The 20,160-nt window shown below is 44.3% G+C and overlaps 1 protein-coding gene across 1 annotated transcript in view; it reads right to left on the reverse strand.

Moving 5' to 3' along the window:
• Positions 1 to 5,460: 5,460 nt before the first annotated feature.
• LOC140393799 (striatin-interacting protein 1 homolog) overlaps positions 5,461 to 20,160 on the reverse strand; it is a 118,243-nt gene continuing 103,543 nt past the window's right edge. Inside the window, exons 19-21 of the mRNA XM_072480245.1 lie at positions 10,891 to 10,995; positions 9,952 to 10,156; positions 5,461 to 7,762 (exon numbers count right to left, since the gene is read on the reverse strand). Coding sequence (XP_072336346.1) covers positions 7,515 to 7,762; positions 9,952 to 10,156; positions 10,891 to 10,995 — 558 coding nt within the window. The 3' untranslated portion in view covers positions 5,461 to 7,514. The remainder of the gene's footprint in view (positions 7,763 to 9,951; positions 10,157 to 10,890; positions 10,996 to 20,160) is intronic.

The raw sequence follows: 20,160 nt of genomic DNA on the forward strand, positions 1-20,160 counted from the left end.
GTGAAATGTTACAGATTAGATCCGAAATTGGCTCAGTGACAAGAAACAAAGGGCAATGGATGCTTTTGAGAATGGAAAACCGTTTCCTGTGGTGCTGCACAGGGCTCAGTGTTGGGGCATTTGCCGTTTGTTGGATATATAAAATGGGTTAGGCTTAAACGTGGGAGATATGATTGGGATTGGGAAATTTGCAAATGCCAATTATTGGCCGTGCAGTTGATATTGAAGAAAATAGCTATTTGGTTTGGTTGGAGTGGTCATTGAAATGGTAAATGAATTCAGTTCAGAAAATAGTCAGGTAATGCATTTGAGAAGGGCAAACAAAGCAAGGTAATTCTCAACATCTTCCTGTTTATTGAGAGGGGTTGAAGTAGTGAGACACCTTGGAGTATATGTCCAGAGGCCCTTCCTTAAAGGTGGCTGGGCAGATGGACAAGGTAGTTGAGAAAGTACATGGAATACTTTCTTCTACTGGTCAAGGTATTGAATACAGAATCAGGGGTGTAATGATGGAATTGTATAAGATGCTGGTTAAGCCACAGTTGGAATTGTGTACCGTTCAGGTCACCACATTCCAGAGCAATTATGTGCTTCTTTTAGAGAGTGCAGAGATTGACAAGAATGCTGCCAGGGCTTGAAAATTGCACCTATAAGAGATTAGATAGGCTAGGGTTGAGGGATGGCCTAATTATGGTGTACAAACTTGGCGGACCTACACAGGGTAGACAGGAAATACTTGTTTCCCCGAGTTGGGGGTCCAATTATCAGAGGACAAAGATTTTATGATTATAATATTTATTAGTGTCACAAATAGGCTTACATTAACACTGCAATGAAGTTACTGCGAAAAGCCCCTAGTCGCCACACTCCGGCACCTGTTCGGGTACACAGAGGGAGAATTCAGAATGTCCAATTCACCTAACAGGTCTTTCGGGACTTGTGGGAGGAAATCGGAGCTCCCAGAGGAAACCCACGCAGACACGGGGAGAACATGCAGACTTTGCACAGTGACCCAAGCCGGGAATTGAACCCGGATCCCTGATGCAGTGAAGCAACAGTGCTAACCACTGCGCTACCGTGCCGCCCAGGTTAGAGGGAACATGAGGGGAAACATTTTCACCCAGAGTGGTGTGACGTCTGGAATTAACTGCCTGAATTAGTGGTTTAGGCAGAAAACTAAAGGTACCTGGATCTTCATCTACAGTGCTGTAACTTGCAAGGCTATGAACCAGATGCTGGAAAGTGGGATTAAAGTGGGTGGCTAGTTTCTCTTTTCTCTGTTTTGGCTGGTGCAGGCATGATAGACTGAATGGCCTCTTTCTGCGCCATAACCATTCTATGGTTCTAAGTTGGCCGGTGCAGTTAAAGTTGGTCAGAGGTGAGACATTTCCAAAAATGAGAAGTGAATTTTTTTTCTCTGATGACTCCCAGAGGGTCAGCTATCTTGTCTTTGTTCAGCAGAAAAGATCAGTTTAAAAATGAGGAATAGCAACATTAATATTCTTTTCCATAGCAATATCAGCAGATAGCTACGTTGTTATAATAGCAATGCCTGGTTGGGGTCTGGAATAGCTTGCCCAAGTATGTTGGAGGCATGTCTTTCACATTAATTGAAGGTCTGAAAGAAATCTGGATACTTGTATTAACAAGATTGCAAGGTTACAGGGAACGATGGTGAGCCTTACCTCAGTGGTAGGGAAATTACTGTAGAGAATTCTTCGAGACAGGATCTACTCCCATTTGGAAGCAGGGGGTCGTATTAGCGAGAGGCAGCACGGTTTTGTGAAGAGGAGGTCATGTCTCACTAACTTGATAAGAGTTTTTCGAGGAGGTCACAAAGATGATTGATGCAGGTTGGGCAGTGGATGTTGTCTATATGGACTTCAGTAAGGCCTTTGACAAGGTCCCTCATGGCAGACAAAAGGTGAAGTCACATGGGATCAGACTGGCTAGGTCATAGAAGGCAGAGAGTAGCAATGGAAGGGTGCTTTTCTAATTGGAGGGCTGTGACTAGTGGTGTTCCGCAGGGATCAGTGCTGGGACCTTTGCTGTTTGTAGTATATATAAATGATTTCGAGGAAAATGTAACTGGTCTGATTAGTAAGTTTGCAGACGACACAAAGGTTGGTGGAATTGCAGATAGCGATGAGGACTGTCAGAGGATACAGCAGGATTTAGATTGTTTGGAGACTTGGGCAGCGAGATGGCAGATGGAGTTTAATCCGGACAAATGTGAGGTGATGCATTTTGGAAGGTCTAATACATGTAGGGAATATACAGCGAATGGTAGAACCCTCAAGAGTATTGACAGTCAGAGAGATCTTGGTGTACAGGTCCACACGTCATTGAAAGGGGCAACACAGGTGGAGAAGGTACTCAAGAAGGCATACGGCATGCTTGCCTTCATTGGCCGGGGTTTGAGTATAAAAATTGGCCAGTCATGTTGCAGCTGTATGGAACCTTAGGCCACACTTGAGTGTAGTGTCCAATTCTGGTCGCCACACGACCAGAAGGATGTGGAGGCTTTAGAGAGGGTGCAGAAGAGATTTTACCAGGATGTTGCCTGGTATGGAGAGCATTAACTATGAGGAGAGGTTGAATAAACTCAGTTTGTTCTCACCGGAACGACAGAGGTTGAGGGATGACCTGATAGAGGTCTACAAAATTATGAGGGGCATAGACAGGGTGGATAGTCAGAGGCTTTTTCCCTGCATATGGGGGTCAATTACTAGGGGGCATAGGTTTAAGGTGCGAGGGGCAAGGTTTAGAGGAGATGTACGAGGCGAGTTTTTTTTTTTACACAGAGGGTTGTGGGTGCCAGGAACTCGCTGCCGGTGGAGGTGGTGGAAGGAGGGACGATAGTGAAGTTTAAGGGGCAGCTTGACAAATACATGAATACATGAGAATAGAGGGATACGGACCCTGGAAGTGTAGACGATTTTAGTTTAGACGGGCAGCATGGTCGGCGCAGGCTTGGAGGGCCGAAGGGCCTGTTCCTGTGCTGTACTTTTCCTTGTGCTCTTTGTTCTTTGACCCTCCAAAGTGGCTGCTTGAGGCGCCATCTTGATTTCTCAGCCTGCTCCATTCCCGTCAACGCCTGTGTCTATCTTGCTGCCAGCCTTTCCTATCGTTCTGTCCCGATTGTTCTGTGAGCTCCCATCCCCGTTCTCCGCCCCCCCCCCCCGCCCCTCGCTCCTTGTCTCCCCCTGTATTCTCCCTCTCTTCTGTCTTGCCCCCATCCCCCCTTGGTTAGATGATCCGTCTCCCCTGACAGGTGCACCGTGCTGTCTTGCCGTGCTAGCCCTCCCTGCTAGTACGGCGACCTCCCTCCCCGGGCTGATTTGGCCTTGTGTCCGTTATGTCTGCCTGCCTCCATTCCTCTCCTCACCCCCTCATCTGCTTCCCCTGTCCTCGCTCCCTTCTCTCTGTCTTCCAACTTTGAACTGAGAACGAGGCAGCACAGTCCTGCGCAAACGAGTCCTCACAGTTGGTTCTGGTCCCATTCTGTCTTCCCATTGCAGTCCTTTTTTCCAGTATGCCTTCACTGTTTGTTCCTTCTCCAGATTGTTCGCTTGGACAAACACGTTGGCCTCCGCCGGGGTGCCAAAGTAGTATTCCTTCCCCTGATATGTAACCCAGAGTCTGGCTGGGAACAACCTGCCAACCTCACCCCGTTCTTATAGATAGACCCTGATTCTGTGTCATTCCCATGAGCACGACTCTGTTTGTTGGGCTCACCTCAGGATCTTTTCCTGGTCCTTTACTGGTGCAACTTCGCGATGATCGCCCTCGCCTGCTCCCCTGAGTGACCCGTGTGCCCTGTCGAGTTCTGGGGGGCTGGGGAATCTGTCCCTCCCGACTAGGTTGCCCAGCATTTGGGCGATGTAGTCCGTTGGGTCCCTTCCCTTGATGCCCTCCTGCAAACCCACGATACGGACATTTTGCCGTTGGGAACTGTTTTCCTGGTCCTCGACCTTCCCCTTGAAGTTCCTCTGGGTTGCCATCAACCTCTACACCTCTGCCTCCAGAGCCGCCCTCCTGTCGCACTGGCGACGACGTCTTTTCCAGGTTCAGGATCGTTCCTTCCTGTGCCTCCACCTTCTTTCCCAGGCTGTCTATCGTGTGCTGGAGGGAGGCCATCGCTTCCTTCAGCGCCTTCTTCACCACCACCTGGAACTCCATTTTAATCGCCTCCCTCATGGCGGCCAGTTCCTTTTTAGGAAAGTCTTCCAACCGTCCCTGGAGTGGGGGGAGACGTTGACTTTCGCTCTGGTTCCGCCTTGCCTCTTGGGTCCGCCCGTTGCTCCTGCTCCTTTCTGCCCCCTTCTTCTTCTCGTTGGCTCTTTGAGCTGCCGTTTGCCGGCATCCTCTTTTCCACTACGTTGTTATTCGTCCCGTCTTGGTTTGGGAGAGTTTTGGGTGGCATTTTGGGCAAAAATCTCAGAAAATTCACTATTTTGTGTCGGGTTGGGAGAAGAGCCACCTGACGTGCGTGTGCTCAGAACAGCAAAGAACTGGAAGGGGATCCGAAGAGGAGGCAGAGAGCATAGAGTCTCGCTCTACGCGGATGACCTGCTCCTCTACATCTTGGAGCCACAAAGCAGCATGGAAGGAATCATTGCACTCCTGAAAGAGTTTGGGGCCTTCTCGGGCTACAAACTTAACATGAGCTAAAGCGAGATCTTCCCGTGAACCCTCAAGGGAGAGGGGCAGAGCTGGTGGGACGGCTGTTTAAACAGATCTGGTAGAAATTCCGCTACCTGGGGATTCAAATCGCCCATGACTGGACAGGTGTCCAGAAATGGAACCTGACCAATCTGACATAGGGGCATCTTGACAAATACATGAATAGAAGGATACGGACACAGGAAGTGTAGAAGATTTTAGTTTAGACGGGCAGCATGGTCGGCGCAGGCCTGGAGTGCCGAAGGGCCTGTTCCTGTGCTGTACTTCTCTTTGTTCTTTGATGGACAAATGGGACTAGCCAAAGTGCTCTTGCAAAGAGCCAGCATGGATACCTGTCGGGATTGTATGACACGATTGGCCGAATGGCCTCCTGTTCTGTAACAATTGTATGGTTGCATTTAGAACAGGGTGAAATGTTCACACAGAGAAGGTAATGTTAAAAAATATTGCGTCGGCTCAGGTTATACTCTCCAATAATGAAAGCTTTTCACTTTTCTACTTTGCTTTGTAGCTGCAATATCTTAATCCTGTGATTGAGAAATTGAGAAACCCTTTCAGCTGTAAAGGCAAGGTACTACTATCGTTCATTTCCCTTTCAACTATTTTTCATCATAATGGTCTTTTGTACCTCAAATGGAGTAGAATTAAGTTACTTAGAAGTGGGCTCAACTCCTGGCAAGTCCATAACTAGTTTGGTGAGAAAGAAACAGGCAAATATTTATATCACACATAATGAAATCACTTAGCAAACTGATCAAATAAGAAGCAAACAAATACAGTGATTAAACTTTTAAAGATCTTTCAAATGGGTGATGGTTTTCAGTGTGCTTGATGTTGGAAAAATACTGTGAGTGTACAGGTAACAAAATATACATAGATCAGGAATTGCATGTCTGCAGAGTGAATAGGAAAGTAATTAGTCCGTTAGGATTCTATACAATTGGAATGAATACGAGGTTTGATTCATCAAATTCCTACTACACAAGTGTGAAATAATGGGAAGAGCTTGACTCTCTGCAGTTTCCACAACTTCGACTGGAATTCCATAAAGTGAGTTAACAACGGTCTGATCTACAGGAAATCTACAGATGGCATAGTGGCACAGCGGTTAGCACTGCTGCCTCACAGCTCCAGGGGCCCAGGTTCAATTCCGACCTCGAGTGACCATCTGTGTGGAGTTTGCACTTTCTCCCATGTCTGCATTCATGTGCAGGTTAGGTGGATTGGCCATGCTAAATTGCCCCTTAGTGTCCAAAAGGTTAGGTCAGGTTACTGGACTTACGGGGATAGGGTGGTAGTATGGGCTTAAGTAGGGTGCTCTTTCTGAGGGCCAGTGCCGACTCGATTGGCCATGCCTTCTTCTGCATTGTAAATTCAATGGTTCTATATAGTGGGAATGGATTCCCTGGCATTCTGTTCTTAAAACAGGTGTTTGATTTCAGTCATGACTGTCTAAACGTGCAGTAATACAATGGTAAGGTGCACAACCAAGATTAAGTTCACCATGACCAAGACATTGCACTCAGGGCAAGAAAACATCTACATACTTAATGATTAAATAGGATCAATGCAAAATACTTATCAAAAGCCAGAATGCTATCTGTGCCGCAGTTACTTATGCCCCACAAAACAACTCTTTATGTTTAAGGATCCAAGGTGAGATGTTACAGCCCATTATACATCTGAAGCTAAAACAGGTATAAAAGGAGATGAAGTAAATCAAGAAGTAGTTTTCTTGAAGTTCAGAAATTGTAGGAAACTGGGTACTCAGGTTTCCTCCTACAATCCAAAGATGTGCAGTTTAGGCGGATTGGCCATGATAAATTGCCCCTTAGGTGACCAAAACGTTAGGTGGGGTTACGGGGATAGGGTGAAGGCGTGGCTTTAAGTAGGGTGCTCTTTCCAAGGGCCGGTACAGAATCGATGGGCCGAATGGCTTCCTTCTGCACTGTAAATTCTATGATTCGAAAAATGGGGAATTCCACAGTTCTAAGATCTTGGGAGGAAGTTGCGAATTAGATTATGTCATAATCAAAATTGTAAGATGTGATCAGCAAAGTTTAAAAAAAAATCCAAAGGCAGTTATCTCACAGCTTTCACTTTCATTCATTGCTAACAGTTTTTTTAAAAAGCTTACTGCAGACCTTCAAGAAACAAAGACAATCAAAACTGTAAAAAACATCAAACACATGAATCAGCATTTTCATCTGACCTGAAGCTCCAGCTAATTATTTTCCCTTTATTGCCACCTAGAGGATGAAATTCTTGTTGCTAAAATTAACCAAGTATACAAATACAAGCAGTATTTTACTGCGTTTTGCCAGATCTACTCTTTCACTACAGTTAATGAGCAGTCATTTAATTCCCACCAGCTTCAAGCATTTCTCAAATGCTTCTCCTTTCAGTTTTTGCACTTTCTTTCCTGAAGGCCTTAATTCTTCTTGGTTGAAGAACAGAGGGCAAAATAACTCAAGTGCTTTTTCATGTATTAGCTAAGCAAGTTATTTAACCATAGGAGTCATGACGAGCCCTATGATACTCCATCAATGTCCAGATAGGCACTTTCCAGTAGGTGCTCGAGGCTTGGTATTTGGTCTCAGCACCACGTAAAATGGATGGAAAGAAGCTCACCTATAATTCTCATCATTGATTTGGTGACAAATTGATGTTCAAAGATTTCTTGGCCTACAATACCTAACAATATGTGACAAATTAAACAATATAAGATTTCTCGGCCTACAATTCCTAACAATAATATTTCTCGCACATTGATTAATTTATTTCACAGTTACAAAACGATTCACTATCATACAAAACAGAGTTAGAAATCACTGAAGAAGCTCCTCCCAGCTGATTGGCTTTGAGAACACTTCCCTCTCAAGCCAAAGGTCATAGTTCATTTGGAATTCCTCTGGCAACACCAGTTGCTGTCCCAGGACACTCTGCAAACAGTTATCCACTGGAGCAAAATCCGGATTGTTTGGATTTTTGTCGTATCTGCGACTATTAAACCGTTCAATGTTGGCTCTCAATGCACATTCCTCGGCCTGAAAATCCCATGGGCGAGCGTCAAGATCTAAATTATAACATGTTTGAAAATTAGAAAACTAAATTTGATACATGTGCTTCATTGATTTTGAGAAGGCATTCGATTCAGTCTTGCACGAGAAACTCTGGGTGAATGTTAGATATGGTGAGCCAGTTGATTAATTGTGGTGGTTATATTTAAGTTTTATTGCAAGCAAAAAGCTAGGGTCAGAGTTGTTGACACCCTCTCAGAATGGTTCAGAGTCGGATAGGAGTGTGTCCTCTCTGCTCGGTCACCTCCAACCAGGCAAGGGGCGAAGGCTTGGTGTTTTAAAACGGAGTTCTTGACAAGTAATAAAGGACGGGTCCTTGCTCTTCAATGCCACAGGGTTTTTTTTTGGGGGGGGGGGTAGGAGAGAGAAAAGAGTTTCCTGTTGGTACGGGGAGTCTCGTTGGGAGGGGTACGGTATCAGTCTGGGCCTTTGCAATAGTTACTCAATAGCTATCCAGAAGTTCAAAGAGGTTTTAGTTCTTTTAGCCTTTTATTGGTAACTATTGGTAACTCTTTCCGCTCCCCACCCCACCCCAAATAACCATCCGAAGCTTGAATTTGAAATCCCAATTTTTTGATGGTGCACAGCACAGACAATTGCCCAGAGGAGGTTTGTACTTCTGGCAATTGCCGTGAAACCTGGTAACCTCCGGGAGGGATTCCCCAATGCATTTTTGGGGTATCCCCAAATTGGTGCTGGGGAGCTTGGATGCTGCATTCCCTTGTGTTGGAACGGAAGGTTCCTGTTAATGAGAATTGTTTATTAAACCAATATATCAATCGGGCTGCTAGCCCCTATAAGCCTCATATGTGATATGATCGAGAACAGCTTGTATCTCCCCTAAATCAGTTGGTGAAATCTTGATTATTGCTGCTTAACAACTCACATTTATACAACATTTATTTAACATCTTTAATGTAGTAAAACACTCCAGATGTAAGAAGGGAATTCCAGAGCTTAGGTCCATCAATGTTGGTCTTGCCTTCAGTTGCCCAAGTGGGTGCAGGCATAGGAGAGGTCAGAGTTGGAGTAGCTCAGTGGAGGATAGAGGTTAGGGTGAGGCCACTGAGGAATTTCAACACAAGGATATGCATTTTTATTTGATATTGTGTTGCTTGCTGATGGACAATTGTGTGAATTAATTTGAGGAATCAGGTCATGGCATTGTGAACTCATTTAAAAGAGTATGGAGTAGCCACAGTATAATAATAATAATAGCTTATTGTCACAAGTAGGCTTCAATGAAGTTACTGTGAAAAACCCCTAGTCGACACATTCCGGCGCCTGTCGGGGAGGCCGGTACGGGAATTGAACCAGCGCTGCTGCCTTGTTCTGCATTACAAGCCAGCTATTTAGCCCACTGTGCTAAACCAGCCCCTATATCTCGATTTCAATGAAACTTTATCTTCTGAAACCTCTTGATGGCCGGTGGCAATGTATGGCTGTGAAAGCTGAACTATCACGAAGAGTGCCGAGGCTTGAATAAGAGCATTTGAAATGAAAGAAATCAAGCAGATACTACATGCATCACGGATGGCCAAGCAGACAAACAAGTGGATACTCGAGAAAGCTAATGTTAAAAGGAACTGATTTGAGCAGTTATATCAAGGATGCTCATGTATTTGCTTTGTTTGGCCTTTGTTCTGCACTGTAACCAATCACTATTTGTCGATGTACTGTTTGTCAATGTACTTTTTTGTCTACCATGTATGTTCCCTCGGCCGCAGAAAAATACTTTTCACTGTACTTCGGTACATGTGACAATCAATCAATCAAGCTCTCATATTTTGGACATGTGAAGGGAACTGGAGGGGAGTGTGGCAAAACATCTGGGAAACATGCACAAGGCAGACCCAAGATGACATGAATGAATCATATCAGATTGTAAATTGACTTCTCTAAGGGACAGGCCACAAGGGCAGCAGACAACAGAAATCAATGGAAAAAGATTGTTCAGAGTGTGGCCAATACTCAGAACAATGAAAGACAAGACAAACAAAGATTTAAAATTATTGTTCAAAATGGATTTCAGAGGGTAAGGAAGGAGGAGATCTGGGGCAATGATAAAATGAACTGATGGGATAACAGTTAACCAAAGCATTAGTCTTCTGATTTCTATTTGGAAAGAATGAAAAAGTACAGCTTTACATTTTGAATTCTTTAAGTATAAATATTAGGCACATACCATTCCCATAAGCCCAATCGTCATTCAGTCGATGGCGCACCTTTTGGTAGATTGCAGACATTGTCTTCATGTTGCTCTTCCGCCACTGGCGGCCCAGATATTTGGTCTGCACCTTCAGCAACTTCAGAACATACAACTGCATCATGGCTTGTTTCACCTTGAGTGCTCGTTTCAGAATTGGAGCCGACTTAAACACTACCAGCATCTATATAATGAAGACATGAACTGATACTCACTGAAGGCAATGAATGGCAATGTGTCCAATTCTTAAATGCTCCTCCTTACAAAATAGTATTTTACACATATTAGACAATTTCTCAAACCACAATTCAGTAAGCACTTAAAATTCCCAAATATGCAGGTACTATCAATTTCTAAAATTAATTTACATTTAGGCATTTCCAGGTGTCAGTTAGTGTTGTAATAAATAATATGGGCCATGTTGGGTCCTCATATTTAGAAACTGTTGAAAAGCCAGTGACATGATTTCCTGACAATTCTGTCCTCATCAATTTTCATTATCAAGATCAGATGTAGTATTTTATTTATTCAAACTACTTGGTGAACTTCTATACTCGACAATGCTACATTAAGGGAACTTTTAACAAATGGACTGCAAAGGCAAAACAAATTTCAGGCTTCTAGGGCAGTAATTTTCCTTTTATTCCTAAGGTTTCAACCTTCACTTTGACACTGAAATGGAGCCATTAATATCTCACAATAATGTCAACAAGAATCAGCATCAGCTTATGCAGCAATTTCATTAGCAACTGTACTATGAGTAAACTGCTAAGTGTATCAGAATTATATTTCAAGCATTAAAATATTGCTATTTTCATCACTAGTTATTGAATTTTCCTTTTTTATATATAAAAGGGAGGCTAGTGCTTTTACAATCTGAAATGTTTCTAAATGTACGGTTGACATCCACAGACGCACCATTGTCCTTGAATGTTTCCATTTTGTCAGTTTATTGAGGATGCGAAGGAGGTTTATACATGAAAAGAGATTTCTCCAGCAGAATTGGTTGTTATCACCTGCTTCCTAGATGGGGCAAAATAATTGAATCAATATTAAGAACACTCAGTCATAGAAATCAAAAAATATCAAATAATCAACAAGTTATAGAACCAAACTGGTTAAAATATTTATATTTGTAAATTATATTTTTCACGGTAGTCTTTGTAGTTATACAAAGATATCAGTGCCTCACTATAGAATTTCCCTGATAATGGTAAATAATAACCTATGATAATGACAATAATAAAGATGGCATCCTTCCAATGGCAATGGTAGAATCATAGAATCCCTACAGTGCTGAAAGAGGCCATTTGGCCCATTGAGTCTGCACCGGCACTTGAAAAGACCACCCTACATAGGCCCGCCCTGTAACCCGACCCCAAGGGGCAATTTATCATGGCCAAGCCACCTAATCTGCACATCTTTGGACTGTGGGAAGAAACCAGAGCACCCGGAGGAAACCCACGCAAAACAGCTCTTTGAGCTGTGCAAAACTGGGTAAAGGGCAAAGCTGGTTAACAGGAGCAATTTGAAGGAATTAATTTGAGTTACATAAGAGGATTCTTGGCCCCACCAAACCTTGATTAATTGAGTTAAGTATGATAATGCTATATAAAGCAGCAATGTTATATAAAGCAGTGCTATAAACAACTCAAGGAACTATCAATTTCTAAGTTACCACTGGACTAATTTCAATTTTCAGAACTATCCCAAATGCCAAAATTAAATTTTCTCAGATTAGAACATAGAACAATACAGCGCAGTACAGGCCCTTCGGCCCACGATGTTGCACCGAAACAAAAGCCATCTAACCTACACTATGCCATTATCATCCATATGTTTATCCAATAAACTTTTAAATGCCCTCAATGTTGGCGAGTTCACTACTGTAGCAGGTAGGGCATTCCACGGCCTCACTACTCTTTGCGTAAAGAACCTACCTCTGACCTCTGTCCTATATCTATTACCCCTCAGTTTAAAGTTATGTCCCCTCGTGCCAGCCATATCCATCCGCGGGAGAAGGCTCTCACTGTCCACCCTATCCAACCCCCTGATCATTTTGTATGCCTCTATTAAGTCTCCTCTTAACCTTCTTCTCTCCAACGAAAACAACCTCAAGTCCATCAGCCTTTCCTCATAAGATTGTCCCTCCATACCAGGCAACATCCTGGTAAATCTCCTCTGCACCCGCTCCAAAGCCTCCACGTCCTTCCTATAATGCGGTGACCAGAACTGACCAGATTGGAATGTGTGACAATGTTTTTGCTACGTTTTTTTTAAATTTAGAGTACCCAATTCATTTTTTTTTCTTCCAATTAAAGGGCAATTTAGCGTGGCCAATCCACCTAGCTTGCACATTTTTGGGTTGTGGGGGCGAAACCCACACAAACACGGGGAGAATGTGCAAACTCCACACAGACAATGACCCAGAGCCGGGATCGAACCTGGGACCTCGGCGCCGTGAGGCCGCAGTGCTAACCCACTGCACCACCCTGCTGCCCCTTTGTTACGTTTTTAAGATATATAAATTGAGACACTGAACCAACCTAATACTCAAATGACAAATATTTGTGGCTAATAACTTCAGAAGACTCGTTCGTGCAGCTTGTAAGTTATTATAAGTGGATTCTACATTTCCATGGATTCAATTTAATGTGCACTGGGTATAATTCCATAATAGAGCAACCTAACAGGTTATCTTCCGCATAGCTTCCAAATGCATAGTGAGCAACTACTGTAGTGACTTTTACAATTACTAAAATTATGTTCAGGTGAGGAAGGGCTTTCCGCTTATCTAGCTTATCATTCCCAATCAAAGCACGCAAATTAATAGCATGGGATGAGACGGAGAAGCTTACACTGAGGAGGCTTTTCTTTGTGTTTCATGTGCTATCTATAATATCGCTTTACGATCCACTACCTGATGACCAACCATTCATGCTTCACCTGCAGATCTGTGAGAAGGTCTCCACTTCCTCGTTATTATTCTATTTTTAATCTAATACTTAACTCCAGATTGGCTTGTTCCACCTCAATAATAGAAGATTTACTAAACACCTTTTGAAGTTATTTAAAATTTCAGCTCACCAATTATCTGTCTGTGGTATCACTTTGATTTCCAATGATGGACTTTGCTTAGCCATTGCTTGAGTCATCACACATGAAAGAAAAATTCCTGGAATCTTATCCTGTAGCTGCTCCGTCTCTTTACCCTCATTTGGCTTTCAATAATTATGGGGGAAGCTACGACCTATGCTCCAGCCATATCATAGGGGCAGCACAGTGGTTAGCACCACTGCCTCACAGCAGCAGGGACTCAGGTTTGATTTCGACCTCAGCTGTGTGTGTGGAGTTTGCACATTCTTCCCGCGTCTGCGTTGGTTTCCTCCGGTTGCTCCCCACAGTCCAAAGATGTGCAGGTTAGGTGGACTGGTTATGCTAAATTGTCCCTAGGTGGAATTAGGGGATAGGGTGAGGGATTGGATTGGGCCTAGATAGTGTGCGCCTTCAGAGGGTCGGTGCAGATCCAATGGGTCGAATGGCCTCCTTCTTTCAGAAAATTCACTAGACACTGGGGTGGTCCCGGCGGATTGGAAATTAGCAAACGTGGAAAATTGTTGAGCTAGCAACATCACTCCAGCTGGTCACCTGATGCCTTGCAGAAGTTTCAAAGTAACAATCGTCACAGAGATGGTGATTCTGTTCCAGCTAACTCCAAATAACACTGTTGCAGGTCTTAATCTCCCATAATGGTACTAATGGTCGAAGCATTAGCAGTACTAATGCAACATTTCGACAAAGAGAGCCTCGGTTAGTTAACCCAACATCAGTGTTTCCAAAAACAAAGGGAATCCTGACTCCAATTAAACCTCGGTTCCAACACTGAGGAGGAATGTGCACTGTGATATCTTCTGTCAAAACTGAATATCAGCGGTTACGGTTTTGATACCCAACGTGAACAGATCTCCAGGCTACAGCCTGTGCTATCTGCCAGCGGCAGAAGGAAGAACTCTGGCCCTCATCACACCTGCCAATTGTTCGAATCTTGGAATTAGTACCTTCTCCTGCCGTGGAAATGTAACTCTGATAAGATGGGAGCATTTTACAACCAATCAACTTCCTCTTGGAAGGAACATTCCAGTTGAATTTTGGTTCTGGACTCTGGACACATTTAAGACCTATACTTGTATTTTATTGTGGTTGTGCCCTGAACTTTCTTCTCCCTATTCCTTACACTAAGAGGTGGACATTGTGCGCAAAAATAAACCAACCCTTTTATTTCCATCTTACCTTTTCCTGTGCTGTTATTAATAATCAGGATTGGAACATTCCAAATTTAAGGATGGGGGAAAGTTCACCACTATTTATAAAGGGGTAAATCAGAATAAAGTAAAACCCTGTAGCGAGTGGGCAAATCAGGGCAATTTAATTGACACCACTGCTGCCCGTGACAGCTCCTTTTCCTGAATTACCCTTTCGTAGTGCAATAAATCACATAGATTTCACAAAATTGTTATGGTGCAGGAGGTGGTCATTTGGCCCATCCTGTCTGCGCCAGCTCTCCGAATCAGCATAATGGTGTAGTGCCATTCTCTTGCCTTTTCCCCCTGACCCTGCACATTGTTTCTATTCAAGTCGTTATCTAGTCATCTAATGCCCTCTTCAATGCCCTCATACTTTCAGGCAGCGCACTCCAGACTAAATCTCTATTCTCTTTTTTCTTCTTCTGCGATCACTCACTAACGAGTATGATTATCCACCCAAGCATCTCCGTGTCACTGTTCAAGGGTGTGGTAGGTCCTTGCATGACTGATGAGCTCTATCCTAGAGCCGCATATTCAACCGCACATTTAGCAGATGTTTCTGGGAGTTGGGATTGGTCCTTGTACTCGAGACCGCTGACATTCCTTCCTTCGGCTCGCTTTCTCGATCTCTGCTTGCCATCTGGTGTTCTCCAAGAATTGTATCCTTTCATTCAAGAGGTTCCGCCAGATAAATTTCTTCTGAGCAAGGGTCTCCCACGCATTGATGTCTATGTTGCATTTCTTGAGTTCAGCCTTCAGGGTGTCTTTGAAGCGCTTCCTTTGCCCTCCTCTAGTTCGGTGTCTTCCTGGAGCTGGGCAAAGAATATTTGCTTTGGCAATCAGGACTCTGGCAATCCTCAGCACATGGCCAGCCCAGTGGAGTTGATTTTGGGTGATTGTGGCCTCAATGCTGGTACTCTTGGCTCCTTCAAGAATGTTGATGTTAGTATGCTTGTCCTCCCAGCTGATGTGGAGAATCCGTCTCAGACAGCGTTGATGGTACCTTAAGATGGCATCTGTACATAGTCCAGGATTTTGAGCTGTATGTAAGAGTTCGGAGAGGGCGATTGCTTTGTAGACGAGGATCTTCGTATCAGCACAGATGCCGGGGTCATCTAAGACTCTCATCCTTAGGTGTCCAAAGGCGGCACTCGCAGGTTTGATACAATGTTGAATCTGCACGCTGATGTCAGCTTCAGATGCAAGGTGGCTCCCCAGGTAGGGGAAATATTCCTTGTTTGGGAGAGTTTCTCCATTGATCTTGGAGGGAGAGACCGGATCTTATCCTGAGGCGGGTTGGTAAAGGACTGGAGTCTTCTTGGGGTTGAGGCCAAGCGCGATTCTTCGGTATGTTGCTGCGAAACATCAAGCATAGCTTGGCGATTCTCTTCTGAGTGTGTGGATAAGGTGTTGTCATCCGCATACTGAAGTTTCAGGAGCGACGTCAGTGTCACATTCCTCTTGGTTTTCCATCCATCCTGTAGACGCTGTCCACTCCACTGGGAAGGTACTCCCATAGCACTTCCCAATGACTCAGTGGAAAGCCTTGGTCCGATTGATTAAGGCCATGTAGAATGGTTGACGTTTCTCCTGGCATTTCTCCTGAAGTTGTCAAGCAGTGAAAATCATGTCCATTGTTCCATTGTTTGGTTGGAAACCACACTGGCTTTCTTGAAGGATCTCTTCAGAGACTGGGAGAAGACAACTCATGCCGATTCGGGGGATGATCTTCCCAGCGATGGAGAGATTCCTTGGTAGTTCCCAAAGTCTGCTTTGTCTCCTTTCTTGAAGATGGTGGCATCCCTCAGGTCAGCAGGAATTTCTTCTCAGTCCCAGATTTTCAAGAACAGCTGATGGACGAGAAGAGATTACCCGTCATCTTTACATTTGAAAATCTCTGCTGGAATCCCTTCATTCTGTCATATGAGGAGAGACTAAATCGGTTAGGATTATATTCATTGGCATTTAGAAGAGTGAGAGGGGACCTCATAGAAACTTACAAAATTCTAACAGGGTTAGACAGGGTAGAATCAGAAAGAATGTTCCCGATGGTGCGGGAGCCCAGAACTAGGGGTCATAGTTTGAAGATAAAGGGTAAACCTTTCAGGACTGAGGTGAAGAGAAATTTCTTCACCCAGAGAGCGGTGAATCTGTGGACTTCGCTACCACAGAAAGTCGTTGAGGCCAAAACGTTGTATAATTTCAAGAAGAAATTAGATAGAGCTCTTGGGGCTAAAGGGATCAAGGGATATGGAGGGGAAGGCGGGATCAGGGTATTGAACTTGATAATCAGCGTATTGAACTTGATGATCAGCCATGATCATAATGAATGGCAGAGCAGGCTTTAAGGGCTGACTAGCCTCCTCCCGCTTCTATTTTCTATGTTTCCATTCCTGCGGCTTTTCTATTATTCATCTGTTTAATGGCAGCTTTGACTTATCCAGGCTTGGTGGAAGTCCAAGATCATCTTTGGTGGGGAGTTGGGGGATTTCCTCAAACACGTCCTCATCTACAATTGTATCATGCTTTAGTTCTTTGAAGTGTTCTACATAGATACATAGAAGATAGGAGGCCTTTTGGCCCTTCGAGCCTGCTACGCCATTCATCACGATCATGGCTGATCATCCAGCTCAATAGCCTAATCCTGCTTTCTCCCCATAGCCTTTGATCCCATTCTCCCCAAGTGCTTTGTCCAGCCGCCTCTTGAATATATTTAAAGTTTTAGCATCAACTACTTCCTGTGGCAATGAATTCCACAGGCTCACCACTTCAGAATACAGGAGGGAGATAGAGAACCTAGTGGAGTGGTGCAGCGACAACAAACTCTCCCTCAATGCCAGCAAAACTGAAGAGCTGGTCATTGACTTCAGGAAGCAAAGTACTGCACACATCCTTGTCAGCATCAAGGCCGAGGTGGAGATGGTTAGCAGTTTCAAATTCCTAGGGGTGCACATCTCCAAAAATCTGTCCTGGTCCACCCACGTCGACGCTATCACCAAGAAAGCACAACAGCGCCTATACTTCCTCAGGAAACTAAGGAAATTCGGCCCGTCCACATTAACCCTTACCAACTTTTACAGATGCACCATAGAAAGCATCCTATCTGGCTGCATCACAGCCTGGTATGGCAACTGCTCTGCACAGGTCCATTGACTCCATCTACACCTCCCGCTGCCTGGGGAAAGCGGGCAGCATAATCAAAGACCCCTCCCACCCGGCTTACTCACTCTTCCAACTTCTTCCATCGGGCAGGAGGTACAGAAGTCTGAGAACACGCACGAACCCCAGACTCAAAAACAGCTTCTTCCCCGCTGTTACCAGACTCCTAAATGACCCTCTTATGGATTGACCTCATTAACACTACACCCTGTATGCTTCATCCGATGCCGGTGCTCATGCAGTTACATTGTATACCTTGTGTTGCCCTATTAGGTATTTTATTTTCTTCCCTTTTCTTCCCATGTACTTAATGATCTGTTGAGATGCTCGCAGAAAAATACTTTTCACTGTACCTCGGTACACGTGACAATAAACAAATCCAATCCAATCCAATCTTTGTGTGAAGAAGTGTCTCCTTATCTCTGTCCAAAATGGTTTACCCTGAATCCTCAGGCTGTGACCCCTGGTTCTGGACACATCTATCATTGGTAACATCTTCCCTGTCTAGTCCTGTTAGAACTTTATAAGTATCTATGAGATCCCCCCCTCATTCTTCTGAACTCCAGCGAGAACAATCCCAAACTAGTCAATCTCACTCACATGACAGTCCCGCCATCCCTGGAATCAGTCTGGTAAACCTTCGCTGCACCAAGAACATCCTTCCTCAGAGAAGGAGACCAAAACTGAACACAATACCCCAAGTATGGCCTCACCAAGGCACTGTACAATTGCAGCAACACATCCCTGCTTCTATACTCGAAACCTCTTGCAATGAAGGCCAACATACCATTAGCCTTCTATACCGCCTGCTGCACCTGCATGCTTACCTTCAGCGAATGGTGCACAAGGACACCCAGGTCCCGCTGCACACTCCCCTCTCCTAATTTACAACCATTCAGATAGTAAATCTGCCTTCCTGTTTTTGCTTCCAAAATGAATAACCTCACACTTATCCAAATTATACTGCATCTGCCATTGGTTTGCCCACTCGCCCAACCTGTCCAGATCTTGCTGTAGAATCTCGGCATTCTCGTCACAATTCACCCTCCCACCTAATTTGATATCATCTGCAAACTTTGAGATGTTACATTTTGTTCCCTCATCCAAATCATTAATATATATTGTGAATAGCTGGGGTCCCAGCACCAATCCCTGTGGTACCCCACTGGTTACTGCCTGCCAATTTGAAAAGGACCCATTAATCCCTACTCTTTGTTTCCTCTCTGCCAACCAGTTTTCTATCCACCTCAATCCATTGCTCACAATTCCATGTGCTTTAATTTTGCACAATAATCTCTTATGTGGGACTTTGTCAAACGCCTTCTGAAAGTCCAAATGTACCACATCGACTGACTCCCCCTTGACGACAGTACTGGTTACCTCTTCAAAGAATTCCAACAGATTTGTCAAGCATGATTTTCCCTTCATATATCCATGCTGACTCTGACTGATCCTGCCACTGCTTTCTAAATGTTCCACTATAAAGTCCTTGATAATGGATTCAAGCATTTTCCCCACTACCGATGTTAGGCTTACTGGTCTATAATTCCCTGCTTTCTCTCTAACTCCCTTTTTGAATATTGGAGTGACTTGAGCTACCCTCCAATCTGCAGAGACAGTTCCAGAGTCTATAGAATCCCGGAAGATGACCACCAATACATCCACTATTTCCAGAGCCACCTCCTTAAGCACACTGGGATGCTGATTCTCAGGCCTTGGGGATTTATCCGCCTTCAATCCCATCAGTTTTCTCAGCACCATTTCTCTCCATTAAAGACTGATGTTTTCTCTGTCTCTCAAAAGGGTTTCGTCCTTACTGCACACGAATTTGAGGCTCAGATTGCTGGGCTATATATTGTCCTGGTGACACTGAGGAAGCCTCAGGTGCCGTGCTTCTCGATGAGGAGCTGCAATTCCTTACCTTTCTCAGTTCACCATTGGTTCTTGATTTCTCTAGTTATTCTTTGTACTTCCGTCTTTGCTGTTTCTCCTCTTTGCCTTGCTGGTGATGCAGTTTTGCCATACGTGGACAGCTTCCTATTCTTGCCAATGAGGTCTTGGATGCTGTGGTCATTTTTGTCGAATTAGTCTTGACGCTTTCTAGTCCTGAGACCGATGGTTTGTTCACAGTTTGAGATGATAGCTGCCTTCAATTCTTTCCAGTTTTCCTCCACTCCATCTGAATGAGCACTTTGGAGATTTTAGTAGAAACATTGTTCAAAATCTGCTTGCATGCTTGGTTCCGAAGCCTTTCAACGTTGGTCTTTTTCTGAGCTGTTTCTTTATCTTCCACTGCTTCTGTGAGGGACAGAGATGAGCGGATGAGCTAGTGGTCTGTCCCGCAGTTATCTGCACAGGTCATCACTTTGATGACAGGGCAACTATTTGGTCCCGGGACCGGACAATGATAAAGTCAATCATGTGCCAGTTCTTTGATCCTGTATGTCTCCAGGAAGTCTTGAATTTGTCATCACTAACAAACTATTCTGCCAAAAAGGCAAGCTGGTGTTCCTGGTGGGCAGAAGAGCCCCATTGGAGTTCCCAACTGCTTCCTTTACAATTGTTCCTTTCCAGAGCTGGGAGTCCTTTCTGACCCTGGTGTTGAAGTCCCAGGTTGACTGATCTTATCCTCCTCAGGAATGTTGGAGTGTATGGTGTCCAGGGTGGAGTAGAAGCCTTCTTCTGACTCAAGAATTGGGGCATTGGCACTCACAACCGTTGCCTG

The sequence above is a fragment of the Scyliorhinus torazame genome, chromosome 17 (assembly GCF_047496885.1).
Source record: "Scyliorhinus torazame isolate Kashiwa2021f chromosome 17, sScyTor2.1, whole genome shotgun sequence".
Taxonomy (NCBI): domain Eukaryota; kingdom Metazoa; phylum Chordata; class Chondrichthyes; order Carcharhiniformes; family Scyliorhinidae; genus Scyliorhinus; species Scyliorhinus torazame.